Raw genomic sequence first — 25981 nt, forward strand, 5'->3', positions numbered from 1 at the left:
ACAGAGCTGAATCTGCTCATTCGCTACAACAGATGTCTCCAACTGGCAGCCCGCGCGCGGGCGATTAGGCCTGGCTTGCATTCGGCATTCCAAAGGTGTTCGATGGGGTTGAGGTCAGGGTTCTGTGCAGGCTAGTCAAGTTCTGTCACATCAATCTTGACAAACATTTCTGTATGGATCTCTCTTTGTGCACGGGGGCATTGTCATGCTGAAACAGGAAAGGGCCTTCCCTAAGATGTTGCCACGAAGTTGGAAGCACAGAAGTGTCTAGAATATAATTGTATGCTGTAGCGTTAAGATTTCCCTTCACTGGATCTAAGAGGCCCAAACCATGAAAAACAGCCCCAGACCATTATTCCTCCTTTACCAAACTTTACACAGTTGGCACAATGCATTGGGGCAGGTAGAATTCTCCTGGCATCCACCAAACCCAGATTCTTCCATCAGACTTCTTCCATCAGACTGTGAAACGTGATTCCTCACTCCAGAGTCTATTGGTGGTGAACTTTACACCACTCCAACCGATGCTTGTCATCGTCCTTGTTGATCTTAGGCTTGTGTGCGGCTGCTCGGCCATGGACACCCATTTCTTGAAGCTCCCGACGAATAGTTATTGTGCTGACGTTGCTTCCAGAGGCAATTTGGAACTCAGTAGTGAGTGTTGCAACTGAGGACAGACGATTTTTATGCGCTATGTGCTTCAGCGCTCGGCGGTCTCGTTCTGTGAGCTTGTGTGACTTACCACTTCGCGGCTGAGCCGTTGTTGCTCCTAGATGTTTCCCCTTCACGATAACAGCACTTGCAATTGACTGGGGCAGCTCTAGCAAGGTAGAAATTTGACGAACTGACTTGTTGGAAAGGTTGCATCCTATGACGGTGCAACGTTGAAAGTTACTGAGCTTTTCAGAATGGGCCATTTTACTGTCAATGTTTGTCTATGGAGATTGCATGGACGTGTGCTCGATTTTATACACCTGTTTGCTACGGTTGTGGCTGAAATAGCCGAATCCACTAATTTGAAGGGGTGTCCACATACTTTTTGCCATGTAGTGTACATTGATACTTTAAATCATTGCTTTGGAAAATGGTAGCATCAGGGGCCAACATCTATTGCCCTTTGTAATTGATTCCAACTTACTGTAGATGTGTGGTCTATTTGACTAATTGCTCGTCAATACTTTTTGAATATGCAAAGCTTGTTTATTTTTGTATGTTGCAAATGAAACCAGAGATAATAATATAGTAGCATACCATTTACATAGAAACCACAGTGATTCAAATCAAAGATGACAACAGCCTTTACTGGAATTAAAGCTTTCACGATGAAGAGAATACTTTATAGATATGGTCATGTTTATATTTATGTACATATATGGCACTTGATGACATGAAAATCAAGAAAATCAATTTCCCCACAAATAAAAGGAATGGGCGCTTGGGTGTAAATAAAAAGTAAAGAAAAAAGTCAGCATTTGCAGCACATTCCCCAATGGAGTGATCACATAGGTTAAGGTCAATGGTGCAAACTCAGGCAACCAAAACAACTTAGAGCGCTAATGTCATTGATCTATCTGACAAATATGTGAAATGAGTGATCTAGCCTACTAGAAGAATGAATATGCATTTGTGTACATTTGAGGAATATTGACCCTAAAACTGCCAAACAATGTGTGTGTTTCGTGCCTATAATGGAATGTGGAGTTTAAAACCGGTAGAATGTCATTAAAAGACGTCACAGCACAAATCGGATATATTTTGCCTTATTATTCATATTTAGTGCAAGTATTTGCTCCATGTTCAACCGCTGAAGTGAACGACAGAGTGAATATGTGAACACAAATTAAATGCTTTTAAGAAGCACTTTACAAAATATAGGATAAACCATAGTAAAAAGTTGCATCAGTGCCTTCTCGTGTGTGTATATATATGACAAGCAAACGTTTTGGTCCGTTAGTTTTTTTACCTATCCATAAAATACAAATAAAATCCATATACCCGACCTACTTCGCAAACGAAGTCGGTGAGATAAAATATCTACCACATTATTATTAAATATATGTCAATTCTTTGTAGGCTACAATTGTTCCATTCAGTTGTATTGAAATCGACAGCTACACATAGGCAGAGTCACTTGATTGAGTGCGGCCGAAATTTGGCATGCTCATTCTAGGCAAGTCTTTGTTACGGATCTCGTAGATGGACTTCCTCCTGGCCTGCACGCCTTTGACAGCTACTTTGATCTTCTTCCATCCAAGATGATTGAGTTCAGCCAGGTTCAGGAGCACACAGACGCCACTGACCGCAAACATGAAGACCAGAAACACTGTCTTTTCCGTGGGCCTTGAAACGTAGCATTCTACATCTTTGATGCAGGGGTATCGATCACACTCATATACCGCGGGGACATTGAATCCATAGAGGAAATATTGACCCACCAGGAACCCTATCTCTAGAGCGTTTCGGAAAACCACTTGGATGATGTAGAATCTTGAGATTCCCTCCTGCCTCCTCATTTTAGACTTTCCACTAGTTCTCATGGCCGAATTTGGGATGTCCTTCACCTCCAAGCAGTCGGGCTCGGCTTCTTTGGTGGAGTTCTCCGTGTTCTGAAGTACTCCATTTACAATGGTGTTTTTGATCTTTTTGCTGTCGTCTCTTTTGATGGAATCGTGGCGCTTGTCCAAGGAGAGGAACACGGTGGAGTACCCCCGCTCCAAACGCTCCTTCTGCTTGGCGGACTGGTGTACGGAGTATGTGATGAAACAGAGACTGGGGGTGCACACCAGAATAATCTGAAACACCCAATATCTGATATGGGAAATGGGGAACGCCTTGTCGTAGCAGGCCTGGTTACAGCCGGGCTGCAGGGTGTTGCACACAAACATGGACTGCTCGTCATCATAGACCGTCTCTCCAACGATCGCAACGATTAGAATCCGGAAGATCACCACCACAGTTAGGAGGATCCTACAAAACAAACAAGCACGAAAACCAAAATGTCTCAGTTCAGATGTGGAGAGATGATAGGATTGATTGTTAAACAAACAAGATATAGAGACAATTAGCGATTGCAAAGTAAAGCTGGCTCTAGTGTAGGCTACTAAGCAGACGCTAACTGGGAGCTATCCAGTGCTGAAAGCCACCAGACAGTTTTGTTATAGAAGGAAAGCGCCACAGTTTTTCATCTCAAGTGACAGCTCTGTTATCAAATGATTCCCTATTGGTTCACGTTTTTTGCATAATGTCATGAATCTTTGTTGGGGTTTTCGCAGGTTTTTTTTTGTACAATTCTTTATACCCAATCACTTTCAGCACTTGATCAACCACACACTCCTGCTAACACTTTTACAAAGTATCCTCACTTTCCCTCTTACCTTCCGATCATAGTAGAATGCTGTTGGACAGCCGCCTCCAAGAGACGCTCTAATATTGTCCACTCCCCCATGGTCATTCATTCGGAGACGATAGCACACCGTGCACTGTGCAAAATTCCCGTGGAATCTATTGTTTCCCGTGTTTTACTCCGGATGCTCCAATATCTGGAGAATGCATTGGTAACCCACCGCTTCTGCGTTCGCTCATGCCTTCTACCTTCTGCGCCTCTGCTAAAAGCTCACTCGACAACCCAAGCACTTTTGCTCGCGCGAGCCTGAGTGCTGATTAGTAGAAAGCCCTCCTATTTTCGATCGTGCGCGCCGGACGGTATGTCGCGCGGTGCTTGAATGGAGGGCAGTTGAGTTTAATGTTGGTAGAGAGCTAATCCTACTTTAAGTATACTCCCCTTGCGTCACGCGCGGACAGGTTGGTGGAGATAGGCAGAAAGAGACACCATGTTTTTGACTTTCATTGTTCTCCAAGTATAAGGCGGGAATGTAGCATATTAATATGAAATAAAAATGATTGGTCATATGCTCAAATCACGAGGGATGTCTGTCGCCTGTAAGACCACCACATGACAGTGACAGAACGAGTAGTGGCCGAGAGAGAGACAGAGAGAGAGACTATTGTTCTGGTCTGTATTCTCTGTAGGCCTATTCTGTATTCTGACTATGATTGTTGTCATGATGGAGGCTACAACGTCTAATCTGCTTGTCTGGAGAAACTATATTGAAACATGCCTGCATCGGTGCAGATCTACCATGACCTCCTACACTAGTGTCTGTATAAAAACAGATGTTACAGTCTGTCAAGCAAAGCAACAATATATTACCTTATAGTAGCCTAAGCATTTGTTTGTATTCAAAGCCGCAATAATTCCTATAGAGTCCCAGCCAAGGTGATCTATCTGGGTTGAGTAATGGCTTTACAGGGTTGCCTCAGAGGGTCTAAAGAAACAACTTAGTGGGCAGCCTCTAGTAGTCATTTTAACATAACACATTGTACTGTACAGTGTGCGTCACTGGACTTAACATGTAGCGTACTAATCTCACTAGCAGGAATTAGTTAAACCTGTATTGTGAATGGATAGCCTATGAGTAAACAGATACAGTATGTCATTTTCCTGAATTATAATACAACAAATACCAATATGCAGATGACTGACGAGATGACAAAGTGCGGTATTATACAAGATCCCAGTCTTTTTATAAAGCAAATAAATATCTACATATTGCACTTGGGTGTAAACAAACTGTACATCATTGACAAAACATAAAACAGAGGCCTGCCTGGATTTGTAACTTGCATATGGGTCATAAACAACATATCCATAGGCGGAGGTACTGTAAACAGATTTTTCATCCGTGGTCGTCTGACTGTCTCTGGGGGGAGCGATGGGCAAGTGGGGAGCTTAGAAGCACTTCCTGTGGACGATGGAGGGGCCTGCCTCGTCGTACTCCTGCTTACTGATCCACATCTGCTGGAAGGTGGAGAGAGAGGCCAGGATGGACCCGCCGATCCAGACCGAGTACTTTCGCTCGGGGGGAGCGATGATCTAGAGAAAGGGGAAGAGAAACTGATAAACAAAAGTCCTCTCAATATGTACTGCTTTATAATGCACCATACAGTTCATCATTTGTTCAAATTAGCATATAATGCATTATAAGGAGAATATAGGTGTTACTGTGATTGGTCATTAGTAGACTGTGATTGGTCATTAGTAGACTGTGATTGGTCATTAGTAGACTGTGATTGGTCGTTAGTAGACTGTGATTGGTCGTTAGTAGACTGTGATTGGTCGTTAGTAGGTTGGGATTGGTCGTTAGTAGGTTGGGATTGGTCATTAGTAGGTTGGCATTGGTCATTAGTAGGTTGGGATTGGTCATTAGTAGGTTGGGATTGGTCATTAGTAGGTTGTGATTGGTCATTGGTCATTAGTAGACTGTGATTGGTCATTAGTAGACTGTGATTGGTCATTAGTCATTAGTAGACTGTGATTGGTCATTAGAAGGCTGTGATTGGGATTGGTCATTAGAAGGCTGTGATTGGTCATTAGTAGGCTCACACAGAGATTGTGGTCAGGTTGGTCTTAGATGTTCAGTTTGTGGACTTCAGTGAGAATAATATTGACCTTGATCTTCATAGTGCTGGGGGCCAGGGCGGTGATCTCCTTCTGCATACGGTCAGCAATACCAGGGTACATGGTGGTACCTCCTGACAGGACGTTGTTGGCGTACAGGTCCTTACGGATGTCAATGTCGCACTTCATGATGCTGTTATAGGTGGTCTCATGGATACCAGCAGACTCCATGCCTGGTGAGATAGAAGAGAACAAGTTGTAAGCGAATGCTCTGGATGAGAAGTCACCCGTGTAGGCCTAACTGGTGCTGAAATGGACAACTCCCTCATTGCTTCAATATAAACATACAGTATGTTTGGCAGTAGTTAGTATAATGGCTTATGTTGCTGCTATGAAGGCTATATAAGATCACACAGGGACTCTTTTCTTGTCTCTTAAAGAGGTAAAAAAATGGGTTTGATTGGACAGTGAGCTGCACAATGCTTCTAAGATACCTACCGATGAAGGAAGGCTGGAAGAGGGTCTCAGGGCAGCGGAAACGCTCGTTGCCGATGGTGATGACCTGACCGTCAGGCAGCTCATAGCTCTTCTCCAGAGAGGAGGAGGAGGCAGCGGTGGCCATCTCATTCTCAAAGTCCAGGGCCACGTAGCACAGCTTCTCCTTGATGTCCCGCACGATCTCACGCTCGGCTGTTAGAATAGAAGATTCAGAGTTTGGTCGAGAAGGTGGATAATGAATTATGACCGTACCATTCAATATCAAACATAGCAAATCCGTTTATTGTCAGGAATGATGGTCTCACCAGTGGTAACGAAGGAGTAGCCGCGCTCTGTCAGGATCTTCATCAGGTAGTCAGTGAGGTCGCGACCTGCCAGATCCAGACGCATGATGGCGTGGGGCAGAGCATAACCCTCATAGATGGGCACGTTGTGGGTCACACCATCACCAGAGTCCAGCACAATACCTAGAACATGAGGCAGAATACTATGTAAACCACGGAAATAGAATAGAACAGCTTTATGTTTATCTTAATGGTGTAAACTACGATTCATGTAATGAAAGGTTGCATGAGACTCAATAATGCACTGGATCTGAATTGTATGTTAATGTATGTAGCCTTTCTCCTCTGCTCGTTTCTCACCAGTGGTACGACCGGAGGCGTACAGGGACAGCACGGCCTGGATGGCCACGTACATGGCGGGGACGTTGAAGGTCTCGAACATGATCTGGGTCATCTTCTCCCTGTTGGCCTTGGGGTTGAGGGGGGCCTCAGTGAGCAGGGTGGGGTGCTCCTCAGGGGCCACACGCAGCTCGTTGTAGAAGGTGTGGTGCCAGATCTTCTCCATGTCGTCCCAGTTGGTGATGATGCCGTGCTCGATGGGGTACTTCAGGGTCAGGATACCTCTCTTGCTCTGAGCCTCGTCTCCCACGTAGGAGTCCTTCTGTCCCATTCCCACCATCACACCCTGCAGGGGAAGAAAGGAAACAAACTTAGTCAAAACACAATTCCTCAAACTCAAACACAGGGCCAGATAGTTGTAAGCTACAATAGCACAGGACATTCATTCATTCATTTATACATTCATTATTTTTCTTCCTTTGTGTCTTTGTTTCTTTCACAATTCAATGGTCTAGTGCTCTCAAACAGAACTCTGGACCTTGAAGCCTGTTCCACTGTCTTTTTTCATTTTTCCCCTCTAATCAGGGAATGATTTAGACCGCAGGTGGGTGCAATTCATTATCAGGTAGAACAGAAATCTGGACCTCTTAGGGTAAGAGTTGAATACCCCTGGTTAGGTAAAATAAAGTTGTGAGCAGATAATCAAGGGTAATGCATAATGTACAGACAATTAAGTCTGGAAAAACGCCCGGTTTGATGGATGTTTGATGTATCCTCATAAATGTTTCATTGATTTTCATGCTGTGAAGTTTACCTGGTGACGGGGGCGACCAACGATGGAGGGGAACACAGCGCGAGGTGCGTCATCTCCTGCAAATCCAGCCTTCACCAGACCCGAGCCGTTATCGCACACAAGGGCGGTAGTCTCGTCGTCGTCACACATGATGTCAGCTGGGTTTCTGTTGTGATAAAACGCACATTAGACTAAGAAGTATAGGCTACAGGTCATATACAACAGTGTTTCCCAACTCCGGTCCTTGAATAGCCCCAACAGTAGCCTACATCTTTTTGTTGTGGCCCCGGGAAACACTGGCAGGCTAACGTTGTACAGTATAGGCTACAACACACAGGCCACACAAGTCTAACAAACTTGTTTTGAGTAATGATTTATCTCTTTGAAAACCCTATAGCGAGCACCGCAATGTCAAATAATGTATTATTAATCTAATAATAATAATGAACTGCAGATTAATATTCCATATGATTCATCATCAATTTCGCTGTTTCGTCTGAACCTGGTGGAAAACAGACTAGTAAATAGAACTCTCTGTTTCCCGTATTTGAATGACAAGTTGTCAGATACTCACCAGATAAGTACCGAGTATCCTGTTCCTCTGAATGAGCAGCGGTGGTGTGGTGAGTGCAGAAGCCAATTTATAGGTGTACTCTACAAGCGCCACTACGCCCGGCGGCCCCTTTCTCCTTATTTGGATGCCAGGCCCTATTATGAGTGGAGTGGAAGGGCGCTGAGGCTCGCGCGTTGACTCCTGAACGCCCATGTATGGAAGGGGACCCGCGCGGACAGACAGCTGCGAAGTATGAGGGTGTGAAGATGTCTGGAGGTATTCCCTCTATTTTCTACACGGCACAGTGAGTAGACATGAAGAATAATGTTATTTGCTGGCTAAGGTTTCAGCAGCAGACGTCATTCCCTCTTATAGACTTGAGCATGCCATGGATTTTAACAGGCCTTATAGGGTCTATATTTTCAGGGGTTATGTGATGTGAGAGTTAACGTTTTAGCTCTTAGCAATGCCTTCTATTAAGAACAATGACTTCTGGTGTGTGTGTGTGTTTGTCACTACTGTATTATTGATTGTATGTTTGTTTATTCCATGTGTAACTCTGTGTTGTTTGTGTCGAATTGCTTTGCTTTATCTTGGCCAGGTCGCAGTTGCAAATGAGAACTTGTTCTCAACTAGCCTACCTGGTTAAATAAAGGTGAAATAAATAAAATAAAAAAACATACGCTAACATTCCAAAGTTTGGGATCACTTAGAAATGTCCTTGTTTTCCATGAAAACATACATGACATGAGTTGCAAAATGAATAGGAAATATAGTCAAGACATTGACAGGGTTATAAATAATTATTTTCAATTGAAATAATAATTGTTTCCTTCAAACTTTGCTTTCATCAAAGAATCCTCAATTTGCAGCAATTACAGCCTTGCTTACCTTTGGCATTCTAGTTGTCAATTTGTTGAGGTAATCTGAAGAGATTTCACCCCATGCTTCCTGAAGCACCTCCCACAAGTTGGATTGTCTTGATGGGCACTTCTTACATACCATACGGTCAAGCTGCTCCCACAACAGCTCAATAGGGTTGAGATCTGGTGACTGTGCTGGCCACTCCATTATAGACAGAATACCAGCTGACTGCTTCTTCCGTAAATAGTTCTTGCATAGTTTGGAGCTGTGCTTTGGGTCATCGTCCTGTTGTAGGAGGAAATTGGCTCCAATTAAGCGCCGTCCACAGGGTATGGCATGGCATTGCAAAATGAAGTGATAGCCTTCCCTCTTCAAGATCCCTTTTACCCTGTACAAATCTCCCACTTTACCACCACCAAAGCACCCCCAGATCATCACATTGCCTCCACCATGCTTGACAGATGGTGTCAAGCACTCCTCCAGCATCTTTTCATTTTTTCTGCGTCTCACGAATGTTCTTCTTTGTGATCCGAACACCTCAAGATTTGTCTGTCCATAACACTTTTTTCCAATCTTCCTCTGTCCAGTGTCTGTGTTCTTTTGCCTGTCTTAATCTTTTCTTTTTATTGGCCAGTCTGAGATGAGGCTTTTTCTTTGCAACTCTGCGTAGAAGGCCAGCATCCCGGAGTCGCCACTTCATTGTTGACGTTGAGACTGGTGTTTTGCAGGTACTATTTAATAAAGCTGCAAGTTGAGTACTTGTGAGGCGTCTGTTTCTCAAACTAGACACTCTAATGTACTTGTCCTCTCACTCCTCTTTCTATTCTGGTTAGAGCCAGTTTGCGCTGTTCTGTGAAGGGAGTAGTACACAGCGTTGTATTAGATTTTCAGTTTCTTGGCAATTTCTCGCATGGAATAGCCATTTCTCAGAACAATAATAGACTGACGAGTTTCAGAAGAAGGTTCTTTGTTTCTGGCCATTTTGAGCCTGTAATCGAACCCACAAATGCTGATGCTCCAGATACTTAACTAGTCAAGTTTTATTTCTTCGTTAAATCAGGATAACAGTTTTCAGCTGTGCTAACATAATAGCAAAATTGTTTTCTAATGATCAATTAGTATTTTTAAAATGATAAACTTGAATTTGCTAACAGAACGTGCCATTGTAACACAGGAGTGATGGTTGCTGATAATGTAGAGGAGTGATGGTTGCCTATGTAGATATTCCATAAAAAATCTGCCATTTCCAGCTACAATAGTCATTTACAACATTAACAATGTCTACACTGTATTTCTGATCAATTTGATGTTTTTTTAATGGACCAAAAATGTGCTTTTCTTTCAAAAACAAAGACATTTCTAAGTGACCCCAAACTTTTGAACAGTAGTGTAAGTATTCAGAGCCTTTACTCAGTACCTTGTTGAAGCACCTTTTGCAGCAATTACAGCCTCAACTCTTCTTGGGTATGACACTATAAGCTTGGCACACCTGTATTTGGGGAGTTTCTCACATTCTTCTCTGCAGATCCTCTTAAGCTCTGTCATGTTGGATGGGAAGCGTCGCTGCACAGCTATTCTGAGGTCTCTCCAGAAATCTTCGATCAGGTTCAAGGTTGGGCTCTGGCTGGACCACTCAAGGACATTCAGAGACTTGTCCCGAAGCCACTCCTGTGTTGTCTTGGCTGTGTGCTTAGGGTCGTTGTCCTGTTGGAAGGTGAACCTCCGCCCCAGGAGCAGGTTTTCATCAAAGATCTCTCTGTAATTTGCTCCGTTCATCTTTCCCTCTATCCTGACTAGTCTCCTTGTCCCTGCCACTGAAAAACATCCCCACAGCATGCTGCTGCCACCACCATACTTCACCGTATGGATGGTGCCAGGTTTCCTCCAGATGTGACGCTTGGCATTCAGGCCAAAGAGTTCAATCTTGGTTTCATCAGACCAGAGAATCTTGTTTCTCATGATCTGAGAATCTTTAACTGCCTTTTGCAAACTCCAAGTGGGCTGTCATGTACCTTTTACTGAGGCGTGGCCTCCGTCTGGCCACTCCACTTAAAAGGCCTGATTGGTAGAGTGCTGCAGAGAGGGTTGTCCTTCTGGAAGATTCTCCCATCTCCATAGAGGAACTCTGGAGCCATGTCAGAGTGACCATGGGGTTCTTGGTCACCTCCCTGACCAAGGCCCTTCTCCCCCGATTGCTCAGTTTGGCCAGGCGGCCAACTCTAAGAAGGGTCTTGGTGATTCCAAACTTATTCCATTTAAGAACAATGGAGGCCAATGTGTTCTTGGGGACCTTCAATGCTATAGACATTTTTTGGTACCCTTCCCCAGATCTGTGCCTCAACACAATCCTGTCTCAGAGCTCTAAGGACAATTCCTTCGACCTCATGGCTTGGTTTTTGCTCTGACATGCACTGTCAATGGTGTGACCTAATATAGACAGGTGTGTACCTTTTCATAATCATGTCCAATCAATTTAATTTACCACAGGTGAACTCCAATCAAGTTGTAGGAACATCTCAAGGATGATCAATGGAAACAGGATTCACCTGAGCTCAATTTCGAGTCTCGTAGCAAAGGGTCTGAATACTTATGTAGATTTGCCCCCCAAAAAAGCCTGTTTTCAGTTTATCATTGTCATAGAATAGTTCTGAAGGAAGGGGTGAAGTCAGGCGCAGGAGACTCAGGTACGTGAAACACGTAGTAATTTAATGAAGGGAAAAATCAGTCCAAAAATATCAAGCCGAAAAGGCAGGGCAAATACCAAATAAGGAAGACTAACACAGTCTTCTAAAATAATTTGGGACGCAACCCAGCAACCCTAACGTATAAACGCTAAGACATAAAATGGACAGAAAAATACATTCCCCCAACTTACAACAGCAGACACGAAACAATCCCGCACAACCCCAAACAAGAAACTGACTAACTAAATACCCTCCCACTAATTAAAAACAAGAAACAGGTGCGCACAAAACAAACATAACTAACAAACACATGAAACATGGATCGATGGCAGCTAGTAGGACGGCGACGACGACCGCCACCCGATCGGGGAGTGGCGCCACCTTCTGTGAACGTTGTGACAGTCATTATGGGGTATTGTGTGTAGATTGATGAGGGGGTAAATGATTTAATACATTTTAGAACAAGGCTGTAATGTAACAAAATGTGGAAAAAGTCTGAATACTTTCCGAATGCACTGTAATGTCCTGTAATGTCACATATGTGCATACATGTCATTGTAAAGTTTACTTGAATTTCCATTATATTAAATTATTTTGATCTGTATTGGTTGTCCTTCATTTGTTTTCAGTTCAAAATGCTTTTTTTCTGTAGAAAAAATGTAGAAATTATTTGACAAATTGGGGACAGTGGGGTAAGTTTATCGATTTTTGATATTCAGCATCACTCCATCAAGGGAAATATAGTATACTTCTAGCAAAGATATCTACATATAAAACTGAAGGACCCTGTCCTTCAAAGATAATTCATAAAGATCCAAATAACTTCACAGATCTTCATTGTAAAGGGTTTATACACTGTTTCCCATGCTTGTTCAATGAACCATAAACAATTAATGAACATGCACCTGTGGAACGGTTGTTAAGACACTAACAGCTTACAGACGGTAGGCAATTAAGGTCACAGTTATGAAAACTTAGGACACTAAAGAGGCCTTTCTACTGACTCTGAAAAACACCAAAAGAAAGATGCCCAGGGTCCCTGCTCCTCTGCGTGAATGTGCCTTAGGCATGCTGCAAGGAGGCATGAGGACTGCAGATGTGGCCAGGGCAATAAATTGCAATGTCCGTACTGTGAGATGCCTAAGACAGCGCTACAGGGAGACAGGACAAACAGCTGATCTTCCTTGCAGTCGCAGACCACGTGTAACAACACCTGCACAGGATCGGTACATCTGAACATCACACCTGCGGGACAGGTACAAGATGGCAACAACAACTGCCCGAGTTACACCAGGAATGCACAATCCCTCCATCAGTGCTCAGACTGTCTGCAATAGGCTGAGAGAGGCTGGACTGAGGACTTGTAGGCCTGTTGTAAGGCAGGTCCTCACCAGACATCACCGGCAACAACGTTGCCTATGGGCACAAACCCACCATCGCTGGACCAGATAGGACTGGCAAAAAGTACTCTTCACTGACGAGTCGTGGTTTTGACTCACCAGGGGTGATTGTCGGATTCGTGTTTATCGTTGAAGGAATGAGCGTTACACCGAGGCCTGTACTCTGGAGCGGGATCGATTTGTAGGTGGAGGGTCCGTCATGGTCTGGGGTGGTGTGTCCCAGCATCATCGGACTGAGCTTGTTGTCATTGCAGGCAATCTCAACACTATGCGTTACAGGGAAGACATCCTCCTCCCTCATGTTGTACCCTTCCTGCAGGCTCATCCTGACATGACCCTCCAGCATGACAATGCCACCAGCACCGCCTGTTCCCCAGACCTGAATCCAATTGAGCACCAATTGGATTCAGGTCTGGGGAACGGGTGGGCCAGTCCATAGCATCAATGCCTTCCTCTTGCAGGAACTGCTGACACACATCTGGGACATCATGTCTCGCTCCATCCACCAACGCCACGTTGCACCACAGACTGTCCAGGAGTTGGCGGATGCTTTAGTCCAGGTCTGGGAGGAGATCCCTCAGGAGACCATCCGTCACCTCATCAAGAGCATGCCCAGGCATTGTAGGGAGGTCATACAGGCACGTGGAGGCCACACACACTACTGAGCCTCATTTTGACTTGTTTTAAGGACATTACATTAAAGTTGGATCAGCCTGTAGTGTGGTTTTCCACTTTAATTTTGAGTGTGACTCCCAAATCCAAACCTCCATGGGTTGATAAATTGGATTTCCATTGATTATTTTTGTGTGATTTTTGTTGTCAGCACATTCAACTATGTAAAGAAAAAAGTATTTAATAAGATTATTTCATTCATTCAGATCTAGGATGTGTTATTTTAGTGTTCCCTTTATTTTTTTTGAGCAGTATATTTTGGAGAAATGGCGCCGGAGAAGATGGCTGCCGTTTTACAGGCTGCTAACCAAGAACTGTGTGTATTGTTTTGCATTATTTGTAACTTATTTTGTCCATAATGTTTCTGCCACCATCTCTTATGACCGAAAATAGGTTCTGGATATCAGAACAGCGATTACTTGCCTTGTTCTGGACAAAGATTTTTTATTTGAGTCGGACGCAAAGGATTTACTTCAGACACGGACAAGGCCCAAATCCATTTAATTCGCATGAAGAAGAGACAGAGATATAGGGGACATGTTGGGGTGCCTTGTAAGACTCAGACGGAGAGTGGGTAATCCCCCTCTACCATCCGTCCTATTAGCCAACGTGCAATCATTGGATAATAAACTGGATGAGCTCCGATCAAGATTATCCTACCAACAGGATAATAAAAACTGTAATATCTTATGTTTCACAGAGTCGTGGCTGAAAGAAGACAAGGATAACATACAGCTGGCTGGGTTTTCTGTGCATCGGCAAGATAGAACAGCTGCCTCCGGTAAGACAAGGGGTGGGTGTCTGTGTCTATTTGTAAATAACAGCTGGTACACGAAATCGAATATTTAGGAAGTCTCAAGGTTTTGCTCGCCTGAGGTAGAGTATCTCATGATAAGCTGTTGAGCACACTATTTACCAAGATCATTTTCATCTATATTTTTCGTAGCTGTCTATTTCATACCGATGCTGGCACTAAGATCACACTCAATGAGCTGTATAAGGCCATAAGCAAACAAGAAAATGCTCATCCAGAGGCAGCGCTCCTAGTGGCTGGGGACTTTAATGCAGGGAAACTTACATCCATTTTATCTCATTTCTACCAGCATGTTACATGTGCAACCAGAGGGGAAAAAACTCCAGACCACCTTTACTCCACACACAGAGGCGCATACAAAGCTCTACCTCACCCTTCATTTGGCAAATCTGACCATAACTCTCTCCTCCTGATTCCTGCTTACAAGCAAAAACTAAAGCAGGAAGCACCAGTGACTCACTCAATACGGAAGTGGTCCGATGACGCAGATGCTAAGCTACAGGACTGTTTTGCTTGCACAGACTGGAATATGTTTCGGGATTCTTCAGATGGCATTGAGGAGTACAGCACATCAGTCACTGGCTTCATCAATAAGTGCATCAATGACATCGTCTCCACAGTGACTGTATGTACATATCCCAACCAGAAGCCATGGATTACAAGCAAAATCTGCACCAAGCTAAAGGATAGAGCTGCCACTTTCAAAGAGCGGGACTCTAACCTGGATGCTTATAAGTAATCCCGCTATGCCCTCTGACGAACCATCAAACAGTCAAAGCATCAATACAGGACTAAGATTGAATCCTACTACAGCGGTTCTGACGATTGTCGGATGTGGCAGGGCTTGCAAACTATTACGGACAACAAAGGGAAACACAGCCACGAGCTGCCCAGTGACACAAGCCTACCAGACGAGCTAAATTACTGCTATGCACGCTTCGAGGCAAGCAACACTAAAGCATGCATGAGAGCACCAGCTGTTCTGGACGACCAGCGTGTGATCACGCTCTCCGTAGCCGCTCTCCGTAGCCAATGTGACCTTTCAACAGGTCAACATTCACAAGGCCGCTGGGCCAGACGAACTACCAGGACGTGTATTCCGAGCATGCGCTGACCAACTGGCAAGTGTCTTCACTGATATTTTCAACCTGTCCCTGACTGAGTCTGTAATACCAACATGTTTCAAGCAGACCACCATAGTCCCTGTGCCCAAGAACACCAAGGTAACCTGCCTAAATTAATAACGACCCATAGCACTCACGTCTGTAGCCATGAAATGCGTTGAAAGGCTGGTCATGGCTCACATCAACACCATTATCCCAGAAACCCTAGACCCACTCCGATTTGCATAATGCTCCAACAGATCCACAGATGATGCAATCTCTATTGCACTCCACACTGCCCTTTCCCACCTGGACAAAGGAACACATACATGAGAATGCTATTCATTGACTACAGCTCAGTGTTCAACACCAGAGAGCCCTCAAAGCTCTTCATTAAGCTAAGGACCCTGGGACTAAACACCTCCCTCTGCAACTGGATACTGGACTTCCTGACGGTCCGCCCCCAGGTGGTAAGGGTAGGTAACAACACATCTGCACATTGATCCTCAACACGGGGGCCCCTCAGTGGTGCGTGCTCAGTCCTCTCCTGTACTCCCTGTTCACCCATGCCTGCATGGACAAGTACGACTCCAACACCATCATTAAGTTTGCCGACGACACAACAGTGGAAGGCCTTATCACCGACAACAATGTGACAGCCTATAGGGAGGAGGTCAGAGACCTGGGAGTGTGGTACCAGGATAACAACCTCTCCCTCAATGTGATCAAGACAAATGAGATGATCGTGGATTACAGGAAAAGAAGGGCCGAGCACACCCTATTCTCATCGACGGGGCTGTAGTGGAGCAGGTTGAGCGCTTCAAGTTCCTTGTTGTCCACATCACCAACAAAGTATCATGGTCCAAACACACCAAGACAGTCGTGAAGAGGGAGCGACAACGCCTATTCAGGAGATTGAAAAGATTTTACATGGGTCCCCAGATCCTCAAAAATGTTCTACAGGTGCACCATCGAGAGCATCCTGACTGGATGCTTCACCGCCTGGTATGGCAACTGCTTGGCATCCAACCGCAAGGCACTACAGAGGGTAGTGCATACGGCCATGTACATCCCTGGGGCCAAGCTTCCTGCCATCCAGGACCTCTATACCGGGCAGTGTCAGAGGAAGGCCCTAAATATTGCCAAAGACTCCAGCCACCCTAGTCATAGACTGTTCTCTCTGCTACCGCACGGCAAGTGGTACCGTAGTGCAAAGTATATGTCCAAAAGGCTTCTAAACAGCTTCTACTCCAAGCTATAAGTCTCCTGAACAGCTAATCAAATGGCTCCCTGGGCTATGTGCATTGACCCCCCCCCCCCTCCCATTTTTACGCTGCTGCTACTCCGTTTATTATCTATGCATAGTCATTTTACCTCTACCTACATGATCAAATGACCTCGACTAACCTGTGCCCCCGCACATTGACACTGTACCGGTACCCCCTGTATATAACCTCGTTACTGTTATTTTATTGTTGCTCTTTAATTATTTGTTATTTTTCTATTTTCTGCAGACAGAATCTTTCTTCACCCTACTCCCACTGTCCCATATATATTGAATAATTTCAACACTTTTACTGAGTTACAGTTTGTGTAAGGAAATTAGTCCATTTAAATACATTCATTAGGCCCTCATCTATGGATTTCCCATGACTCGGAAGACAGATATGCATCTGTTGTTCAGATACCTTTTTAAAAAAATGCAGGGGCGTGGATCAGAAAACCAGTCAGTATCTGGTGTGACCTTCATTAGCCTCATGCAGCGCGACACATCTCCTTCACATATAGTTGATAAGGCTGTTGATGGTGGCCTGTGGAACGTTGTCCCACTCCTCTTCAATGGCTGTGCGAAGTTTCTGGATATTGGCAGGAACTGGAACACACTGTCGTACACGTTGATCCAGAGCCTCCCAAATATGCTCAATGGGTGCCATGTCTGAGTATGCAGGCCATGGAAGAACTGGGACATTTTCAGCTTCCAGGAATGGTGTACAGATCTTTGTGACATTGGGCTGTGCATTATCATGATGAAACATGAGGTGATGGCGGCGGGTGAATGGCACGACTATGGACCTCAGGATTTCATCAAGGTATCTTTGTGCATTTAAATTGCCATTGATAAAATGCATTTGTGTTCGTTGTCCGTAGCTTATGCCTGCCCCATAACCCCACCATCACCATGGGGCACTCTCTTTACAATGTTGACATCAGCAAACCGCTCACCCACACGACGCCATACATGTGGTCTGGTTGGACGTACTGCCAAATTCTCTAAAGCGACGTTGGAGGAGGCTTATGGTAGAGAAATTTACATTCAATTATCTGGTAACAGCTCTGGTGGACATTCCTATAGTCAGCATGCCAATTGTACACTACCTCAAAATTGAAGACATCTGTGGCATTGTGTTGTGTGACAAAACTGCACATTTTAGAGTGGCCTTTTATTTTCCCCAGCACAAGGTGCACCTGTGTAATAATCATGCTGTTTAATCAGCTTCATGATATGCCACACCTGTCAGGTGGATGCATTATCTTGGCAAAGGAGAAATGCTCACTAACACAGATGTAAACAAATTTGTGCGCACAATTTGAGAGAAATAAGCTTTTTGTGCATATGGTACATTTCTGGGATCTTTTATTTCAGCTCATGAAACATGGGACCAACACTTTACATGTTGTGTTTATATTTTTGTTCAGTGTACATTACAAACACACCCACACACCAGATCTGCAAAAGATGCTGCCCGAGAGGCTATTAACATCAAAATGAACAGAGCTGTGACTTCCTATGGTGAGAGCAGCTGTCCAATACCCAGAATGGGATAGATAGTTACTTGGGTTTCTAGTCTGGTATGAGACTCTCCCTTCCTCACACATTACATTATCACTCTCTTACAGTGCTATTTTACTGCAGTAAGAACATCATGGCAACATTGAGCTATCCATTTGAGCTGTGTATGTTTTTTCCTGAGTCCCTGAACTCTGTATATGTCTTTTCTTTAGTTGTACATTTTGGTACTATGGCGATAGCAGCCAGATCAACCTCTTCCTATCCTCTGACACTGGGGGAAGTCATGTGACTAGATGATGTAACAGACAGCCACTAGTGCTTTACCCATAATCCCACCCACATTCTCTGTCTGAGCATCTGTCAGCTGGCCTCGGGTCTTCAGGGCTGGGATAAATGGTTCGGGGTTAGGAAGAGGGGGGTCGCGGTTAGAAATAACTGAGATGGGTTTTGCTATGTGGATAAAGTGTCAGATTTATGATGTTTGTTTTACTGTATTTTGGATGCACAATAACTAGCCTATGAAGTGTCAATTTCTAACATTTATTTTAAAAAGGATAAACCTTTAGTCCGCAAAAGCACGTGTATTAAGTATGGGCATGCTGAGGCTACCAATTTACTGTAATCTATGTCCTTAGTGGTTCTAGTCATTTGTAATGATTCCCTTGTGTGAACTTCTTAAACTGCATCAGCATTAAACTTAATTTCTTTAAAAGAAGATTTCATTCTGAATGATCCTATTAGTCTATGAAGTAAGGATTACGTTTTTTTATGTTTCTTAATCCTCTCCTATGTGCTAACTAAAAAAATAAACAAATCATACTGTACGCTTGGTTTTAATCTCTTATGGGTTGTTTTATGTAAATTGTTCATATATTTGTAACTTCACTGTCTCCAAGCAACTGTGTACAGAAGGGTGTCATTTCCAAAGTTCCAACTCTTACTAGAATGACTTTAGGTTCTGGGTTTATGATACATGTTGAGGATGACTCAGCAGGAGATATCATAGTCTGCAAGTGTAAACTACAGCTTGAAACCAACGTTTTGTGATCAATAATGTTTATGCATATTAGTCATGTTAGAATAGACTTGAATAAGTAGTTCCAGAAAAAACACCTTCTCTGCTTTGCATGCTGTGGTGAGATCTGCATAAATTAATGTATTAGCCTTTGATATTAATTTAGGCATATCCATATTCATAAAGCATTGATTATGCACAAGTGTAGGCTTTCCTTTGTTGCCTAAAAACACATATATCTAAGCCTATACCTGAACGGCAGGAAAGAGTTTGTTTGTTTTGACATCTCTTATATTGTATAAACACTCCTGTCTGTAGTCTGGTCTGTCCTCCTCCTGTCCTCAGTCTGGTCCGTCCACCTCTCCTCAGTCTGGTCTGTCCTCCTCCTCTCCTCAGTCTGGTCTGTCCTCCTCCTGTCCTTAGTCTAGTCTGTCTTCCTCCTCCGCATTCTGGTCCGTCCTCCTCCTCTCCGCAGTCTTGTCCGTCCTCCTCCTCTCCTCAGTCTGGTCCGTCCTCCTCCTCTCCTCAGTCTGGTCCGTCCTCCACCTGCCTGCAGTCTGGTCCGTCCTCCTCCTGTCCTCAGTCTGGTCCGTCCTCCTCCTGTCCTCAGTCTGGTCCGTCCTCCTCCTCTCCTCAGTCTGGTCCGTCCTCCACCTGCCTGCAGTCTGGTCTGTCCTCCTCCTGTCCTCTGTCTGGTCCGTCCTTTCCTGTCCTCTGTCTGGTCCGTCCTCCACCTGCCTGCAGTCTGGTCCGTCCTCCTCCTGTCCTCAGTCTGGTCCGTCCTCCTCCTGTCCTCAGTCTGGTCCATCCTCCTCCTGTCCTCAGTCTGGTCCGTCCTCCTCCTGTCCTCAGTCTGGTCCATCCTCCTCCTGTCCTCTGTCTGGTCCGTCCTCCACCTGCCTGCAGTCTTGTCCGTCCTCCTCCTGTCCTCAGTCTGGTCCGTCCTCCTCCTGTCCTCTGTTTGGTCCATCCTCCTCCTGTCCTCAGTCTGGTCCGTCCTCCTCCTCTCCTCAGTCTGGTCCATCCTCCTCCTGTCCTCTGTCTGGTCCGTCCTCCACCTGCCTGCAGTCTGGTCCGTCCTCCTCCTGTCCTCTGTCTGGTCCGTCCTCCTCCTGTCCTCAGTCTGGTCCGTCCTCCTCCTCTCCTCAGTCTGGTCCGTCCTCCTCCTGTCCTCTGTCTGGTCCGTCCTCCACCTCCCTGCAGTCTGGTCCGTCCTCCTCCTGTCCTCAGTCTGGTCCGTCCTCCTCCTGTCCTCTGTCTGGTCCGTCCTCCTCCTCTCCTCAGTCTGGTCCGTCCTCCACCTGTCCTCAGTCTGGTCCGTCCTCCTCCTGTCCTCAGTCTGGTCCGTCCTCCTCCTGTCCTCAGTCTGGTCCATCCTCCTCCTGTCCTCTGTCTGGTCCGTCCTCCACCTGCCTGCAGTCTTGTCCGTCCTCCTCCTCTCCTCAGTCTGGTCCGTCCTCCTCCTGTCCTCAGTCTGGTCCATCCTCCTCCTGTCCTCTGTCTGGTCCGTCCTCCTCCTCTCCTCAGTCTGGTCCGTCCTCCTCCTCTCCTCAGTCTGGTCCGTCCTCCTCCTGTCCTCTGTCTGGTCCGTCCTCCTCCTGTCCTCAGTCTGGTCCGTCCTCCTCCTGTCCTCAGTCTGGTCCGTCCTCCACCTCCCTGCAGTCTGGTCCGTCCTCCTCCTCTCCTCAGTCTGGTCCATCCTCCTCCTGTCCTCTGTCTGGTCCGTCCTCCACCTGCCTGCAGTCTGGTCCGTCCTCCTCCTCTCCTCAGTCTGGTCCGTCCTCCTCCTGTCCTCTGTCTGGTCCATCCTCCTCCTCTCCTCAGTCTGGTCCGTCCTCCTCCTCTCCTCAGTCTGGTCCGTCCTCCACCTCCCTGCAGTCTGGTCCGTCCTCCTCCTGTCCTCAGTCTGGTCCGTCCTCCTCCTGTCCTCTGTCTGGTCCGTCCTCCTCCTCTCCTCAGTCTGGTCCGTCCTCCACCTCCCTGCAGTCTGGTCCGTCCTCCTCCTGTCCTCTGTCTGGTCCGTCCTCCACCTCCCTGCAGTCTGGTCCGTCCTCCTCCTGTCCTCTGTCTGGTCCGTCCTCCTCCTGTCCTCTGTCTGGTCCGTCCTCCTCCTGTCTGCAGTCTGATCCATCCGACCCTCATGCACCTCTCACTGTATCCAGCTACATTTGGACATTTAGGGCTCGATTCAATCTGTATCGCGGAAGTTCAGCTCTATAGCGCGATTGGAATTTAATGGCAATGTTCCCTTCTTCGTGAAGATTGCATTCACGGTAAACACTACAGCTGCGAATCTAGCCCTTATTTAGACTCACCAACCATAAACAACGTGCAGATACTGTATTTAATATACTGTATTTAAAATACTGCACAGCTAGTGTTACTGTAAATGTATATATATATTTTAATCTGAACAAAGTATGATTTTATTTAGATAGATACAGATCTGTAACTGTACCATGGTTTCAGGACATGGAAGGAGATCCGCTGGGAATCCTTAGGGAGGAAGATAACCTCTCCCTCTAGCCCTCTGCTGTCTTCCCTGCTCATATTAAACAGCTGAGATTGATCTGCTGCCATCATTAAGGATTCCATCAATGTCAATTTAATTCCACCCAACGCCTGGGCTCAGTAAACAAAGTTGGCATTGAGGACACTTCAGACCTTCACTGTGTTCAGTTACCCAACATTTCAATGTTGCTTAGTGGCAATCTTACCATGCAGTTTCACTGTCCATATTCTGCTTATCTTTGGATGACATATTATGAACAACATGGGTCAGATCTTACTAGCCTGTTCCCAGATCTGTTTGTGCTGTATAGCCATCTCCTTTGGTGGTTGTTATGCCAGACAGTATAAACAGATCTGGGATCAGGCTAATATAGCACAATTCATATCACAATCAAATCACAATTTATTTAAAGTGCATTTAACAAAGTCTCAACACACTTTGCAAATTAAAATAAAAAATATAAACAATTAATAGATAATAAACAGCTTAATAAGCAACACTGTGAGTTCCTCAATGTCCGAGTCTGAAATATAGCCTGCTTATTCTTTTCTGGTTAGAAACACAATAGTGTCTCTATTGGTGACCTGTCCGCCATTGAGAATGTGATACAAAAAGCCTAGAGTAGTGCAGAAAGGAGGAAGACGAACCACTTCCGAGTAGATTTCCTTACATTCAGCTCCCTGAAATAGATACAGTAGTTTGATCCAACCGTTTTCCTCAGAGGAACCTCAAAGAACAATACTGTGTCTTGCAGTATTCTAAATCCATACAGAAAGTCTGAGGATTTCATCAAACTGTTCTGGCTGTTAACAGCCGAAGATGCGAGACATAAGCACATAAATATGAATAGTTGATGTTCTATTTTAACTTGCACCAAAGTGCAAAATATATTGGGGCATTTTAGTTTGAGTTTAGCAATTCACAATGAAAGCATTTAGTCCCTCAACAGGATACACAAAGTAACCAACTGTGTTTGTTTCCTTTTTTAGAGAAATATTTTCGAGCGTATGGAGAGAATTAAGGTCAAGTACATGCATAGCAGAATTCTGTCTTCAAAGGCCTTCATTTGGACTGGAGAGACACAACAAGGATATTCCACAGTGCATGAACATTTTTAAAGCAACAAAACTACCTTTAATTTTGAAATTATTTCCAAATTAAGGGCAAATGCATGGTTGGGCTATTGCTATTGATATCTATTCATAAGATAATAAGGTATCCTGACAAACAGTATGTAAGGAAAACATGTCAAACATGATTGGTTGGTGACTTGTTGTTGACACGGTGTAAAGGCTACTACAGTATATCCATCTATAAATACCCTCTTATTCCTAAGTGTGCTCTGTATAAAGTCCGCTCTGGCCCCAAGCGAGGCATGTCAGGGAGAGATGTAGAACATCATGCCAGTGCCAGATCTATAATCTTATATCTACGTTGGCGGGGCAGAGGGGTCATGTCACCACACCATCTCTCTCTCTCGCTCTCGCTCTTTCTCTCTCTCTTTCTCTCTCTTTCTCCTCTCTCGCTCTCTCTTTCTCTCTCCTCTGGCTCTCTCTTCTTCTCACTCTCTCTTTCTTTCTCTCTCTCTCCCTATAACCCCTCTATTTATCTTTGCCCCCATCTGTCTCTCTCTCTCGCCCATCTCTCTCTTCTCTCTCTCGCCTTCCCTCTCTTTTACTGAGACTCACCCCTCAAGCCTTACAGACACATAACGGGTGCATTTCCTCCTGATGAATGATCTTTCATGAAACGGATTGTGCGGTATTATGAGAAAAAATAACTTCTATATGCATGGGGTCTTCACCGACCCACAGGCTACTTTAACGAAGAGTTATTTCTGCAACTGTGATTACGTGTTTGTTTGTTCAAATCAGAGTGTATGGTCCTGTGTGGAGGTTCTGAAAATAAACAGAGCCTAGCAATGATCACCTGTCTTCCTATTGTTTTCTTCCTTCAGTGTCCTGCTGCTCTCAACTGTGGCTGGGGGTCAGCGTGGTGGTGGTGTCTGTCTCTGTCTTTGTGGGAGGTGTTGGTGGGGGTACTCCTCTGAGGCAGCTGCTGTATACTAGACTAGAGTGACAGAGACAGGAGAACCTGGGGGGTTATGGATCTCTCTACCAGCAGCTTCCAGCCCCTGTGCAGGCAGCCAGGCGGTAGGAATGATTCAGAAGGAGAGGGGCTCTGACACCGGACAGGCCTAGTTTGGTAAGTTATCTGCCAAAGACCACAAAGTGGAAGGCAATTCCCAACTTGGACAGTAGGAAGCGGAGCACTTCTGACAGACAGAGGGGGAGGGAGTTGGGAAGGGAGGTGTGTAGAGATGGGATAGTACAGTATGCTGAGAGGTAATTATTTATTTTATATCCTACTACACAATGCAAATAATTTCTGACTAGGCATTGCAGGTCTCTTTAAATGCAAACTGAAACCTGAGATGGATTCATTTTGAGTGAAGACACATCATCACATTATTTAACAAACATTCATACAGGGAGACACCATCACATTATTTATGAAACATTCATACAGGGAGACACATCACATTATTTAACAAACATTCATACAGGGAGACACATCACATTATTTAACAAACATTTATACAGGGAGACACCATCACATTATTTAACAAACATTCATACAGGGAGACACATCACATTATTTAACAAACATTTATACAGGGAGACACCATCACATTATTTAACAAACATTCATACAGGGAGACACCATCACATTATTTATGAAACATTCATACAGGGAGACACCATCACATTATTTATGAAACATTCATACAGGGAGACACCATCACATTATTTAACAAACATTCATACAGGGAGACACATCACATTATTTAACAAACATTCATACAGAGAGACACATCACATTATTTAACAAACATTCATACAGGGAGACACATCACATTATTTAACAATCATTCATACAGGGAGACACATCACATTATTTAACAATCATTCATACAGGGAGACACCATCACATTATTTAACAAACATTCATACAGGGAGACACCATCACATTATTTAACAAACATTCATACAGGGAGACACCATCACATTATTTAACAAACATTCATACAGGGAGACACCATCACATTATTTAACAAACATTCATACAGGGAGACACCATCACATTATTTAACAAACATTCATACAGGGAGACACCATCACATTATTTAACAAACATTCATACAGGGAGACACCATCACATTATTTAACAAACATTCATACAGGGAGACACCATCACATTATTTAACAAACATTCATACAGGGAGACACCATCACATTATTTAACAAACATTCATACAGGGAGACACCATCACATTATTTAACAAACATTCATACAGGGAGACACCATCACATTATTTAACAAACATTCATACAGGGAGACACCATCACATTATTTAACAAACATTCATACAGGGAGACACCATCACATTATTTAACAAACATTCATACAGGGAGACACCATCACATTATTTAACAAACATTCATACAGGGAGACACCATCACATTATTTAACAAACATTCATACAGGGAGACACATCACATTATTTAACAAACATTCATACAGGGAGACACCATCACATTATTTATGAAACATTCATACAGGGAGATAGGTTTTGTAATCTTCCTTTGATGTGTGTATTCAGGTTGACATGTTCACAGGAACGTAAGTCTTACAGTCATCCCTTTTCTTTTTCTACAGTTCTAATGTAGAGGGGACATATGGAAAACATCATGATAGATAGATAGATAGATAGATAGATAGATAGATAGATAGATAGATAGATAGATAAAAATTTCTAAGGAGATATGATAGTTGTTTTCAGAGTACATGTTTAAATCCAATTTGTATTGAAGTACACTGTAAAAACAAAATCACGTTTCAACTAAATAATATTAAGTAACTGATTCCACAACTTTTTGTTTGTTTACTCAACGTTTCAGTCGAAGTGTTACCTGAACTTAACATTTTTAGTTGGCCCAAACTTAGCTCCAACTTGAGAAAATGTAGGCAAATTTCAGTATACTTAAAATTATGTGTTTGCTAAAATTGTATGTTCATTCAACTAGAAATTGTGATTTGGGCATCTTACCTTTTAAAAAAGGCTGTGGAACTAGTTACACACACACAGAGTGCTTTTAACATGCAATGTTTTCAACTTCCATATTTGACACAGGATTAC

At 44.2% G+C, this 25981-nt stretch overlaps 2 protein-coding genes across 2 annotated transcripts; both read right to left on the minus strand.

Annotated features, from left to right (window-relative positions):
* Positions 1-1178: 1178 nt before the first annotated feature.
* LOC115161801 (gap junction delta-2 protein-like) lies at positions 1179-4461 on the minus strand. Its single transcript, XM_029712615.1, has 2 exons — positions 3375-4461; positions 1179-2967 (listed from the first exon to the last, which is right to left on the minus strand). The coding sequence occupies exons 1-2, from the start codon at positions 3449-3451 to the stop codon at positions 2112-2114; spliced, it is 933 nt and encodes a 310-aa protein (XP_029568475.1). The 5' UTR covers positions 3452-4461; the 3' UTR covers positions 1179-2111.
* A 99-nt stretch (positions 4462-4560) lies between these two features.
* On the minus strand, positions 4561-7967 carry LOC115161672 (actin, alpha cardiac muscle 1). The gene is made up of 7 exons (XM_029712533.1): positions 7947-7967; positions 7394-7538; positions 6601-6925; positions 6262-6423; positions 5957-6148; positions 5510-5691; positions 4561-4933 (listed from the first exon to the last, which is right to left on the minus strand). Exons 2-7 carry the CDS (start codon positions 7520-7522, stop codon positions 4790-4792), a joined length of 1134 nt encoding a protein of 377 aa, XP_029568393.1. The 5' UTR covers positions 7523-7538; positions 7947-7967; the 3' UTR covers positions 4561-4789.
* Positions 7968-25981: the final 18014 nt, after the last annotated feature.

Source organism: Salmo trutta, chromosome 1 (assembly GCF_901001165.1).
Source record: "Salmo trutta chromosome 1, fSalTru1.1, whole genome shotgun sequence".
NCBI lineage: Eukaryota > Metazoa > Chordata > Actinopteri > Salmoniformes > Salmonidae > Salmo > Salmo trutta.

Excerpts from the sequence above, each read along its gene's own strand:
- LOC115161672 (XM_029712533.1), bottom strand. The coding sequence starts at position 7,522 with ATGTGTGACGACGACGAGACTACCGCCCTTGTGTGCGATAACGGCTCG. Across the intron at positions 6,926-7,393 it reads TTGGTCGCCCCCGTCACCAG|GGTGTGATGGTGGGAATGGG; the intron begins GTAAACTTCACA and ends CTTCCCCTGCAG. Across the intron at positions 4,934-5,509 it reads CCAGCACTATGAAGATCAAG|ATCATCGCTCCCCCCGAGCG; the intron begins GTCAATATTATT and ends CCCTTTCTCTAG.
- LOC115161801 (XM_029712615.1), bottom strand. The coding sequence starts at position 3,451 with ATGACCATGGGGGAGTGGACAATATTAGAGCGTCTCTTGGAGGCGGCT. Across the intron at positions 2,968-3,374 it reads CATTCTACTATGATCGGAAG|GATCCTCCTAACTGTGGTGG; the intron begins GTAAGAGGGAAA and ends TTTGTTTTGTAG.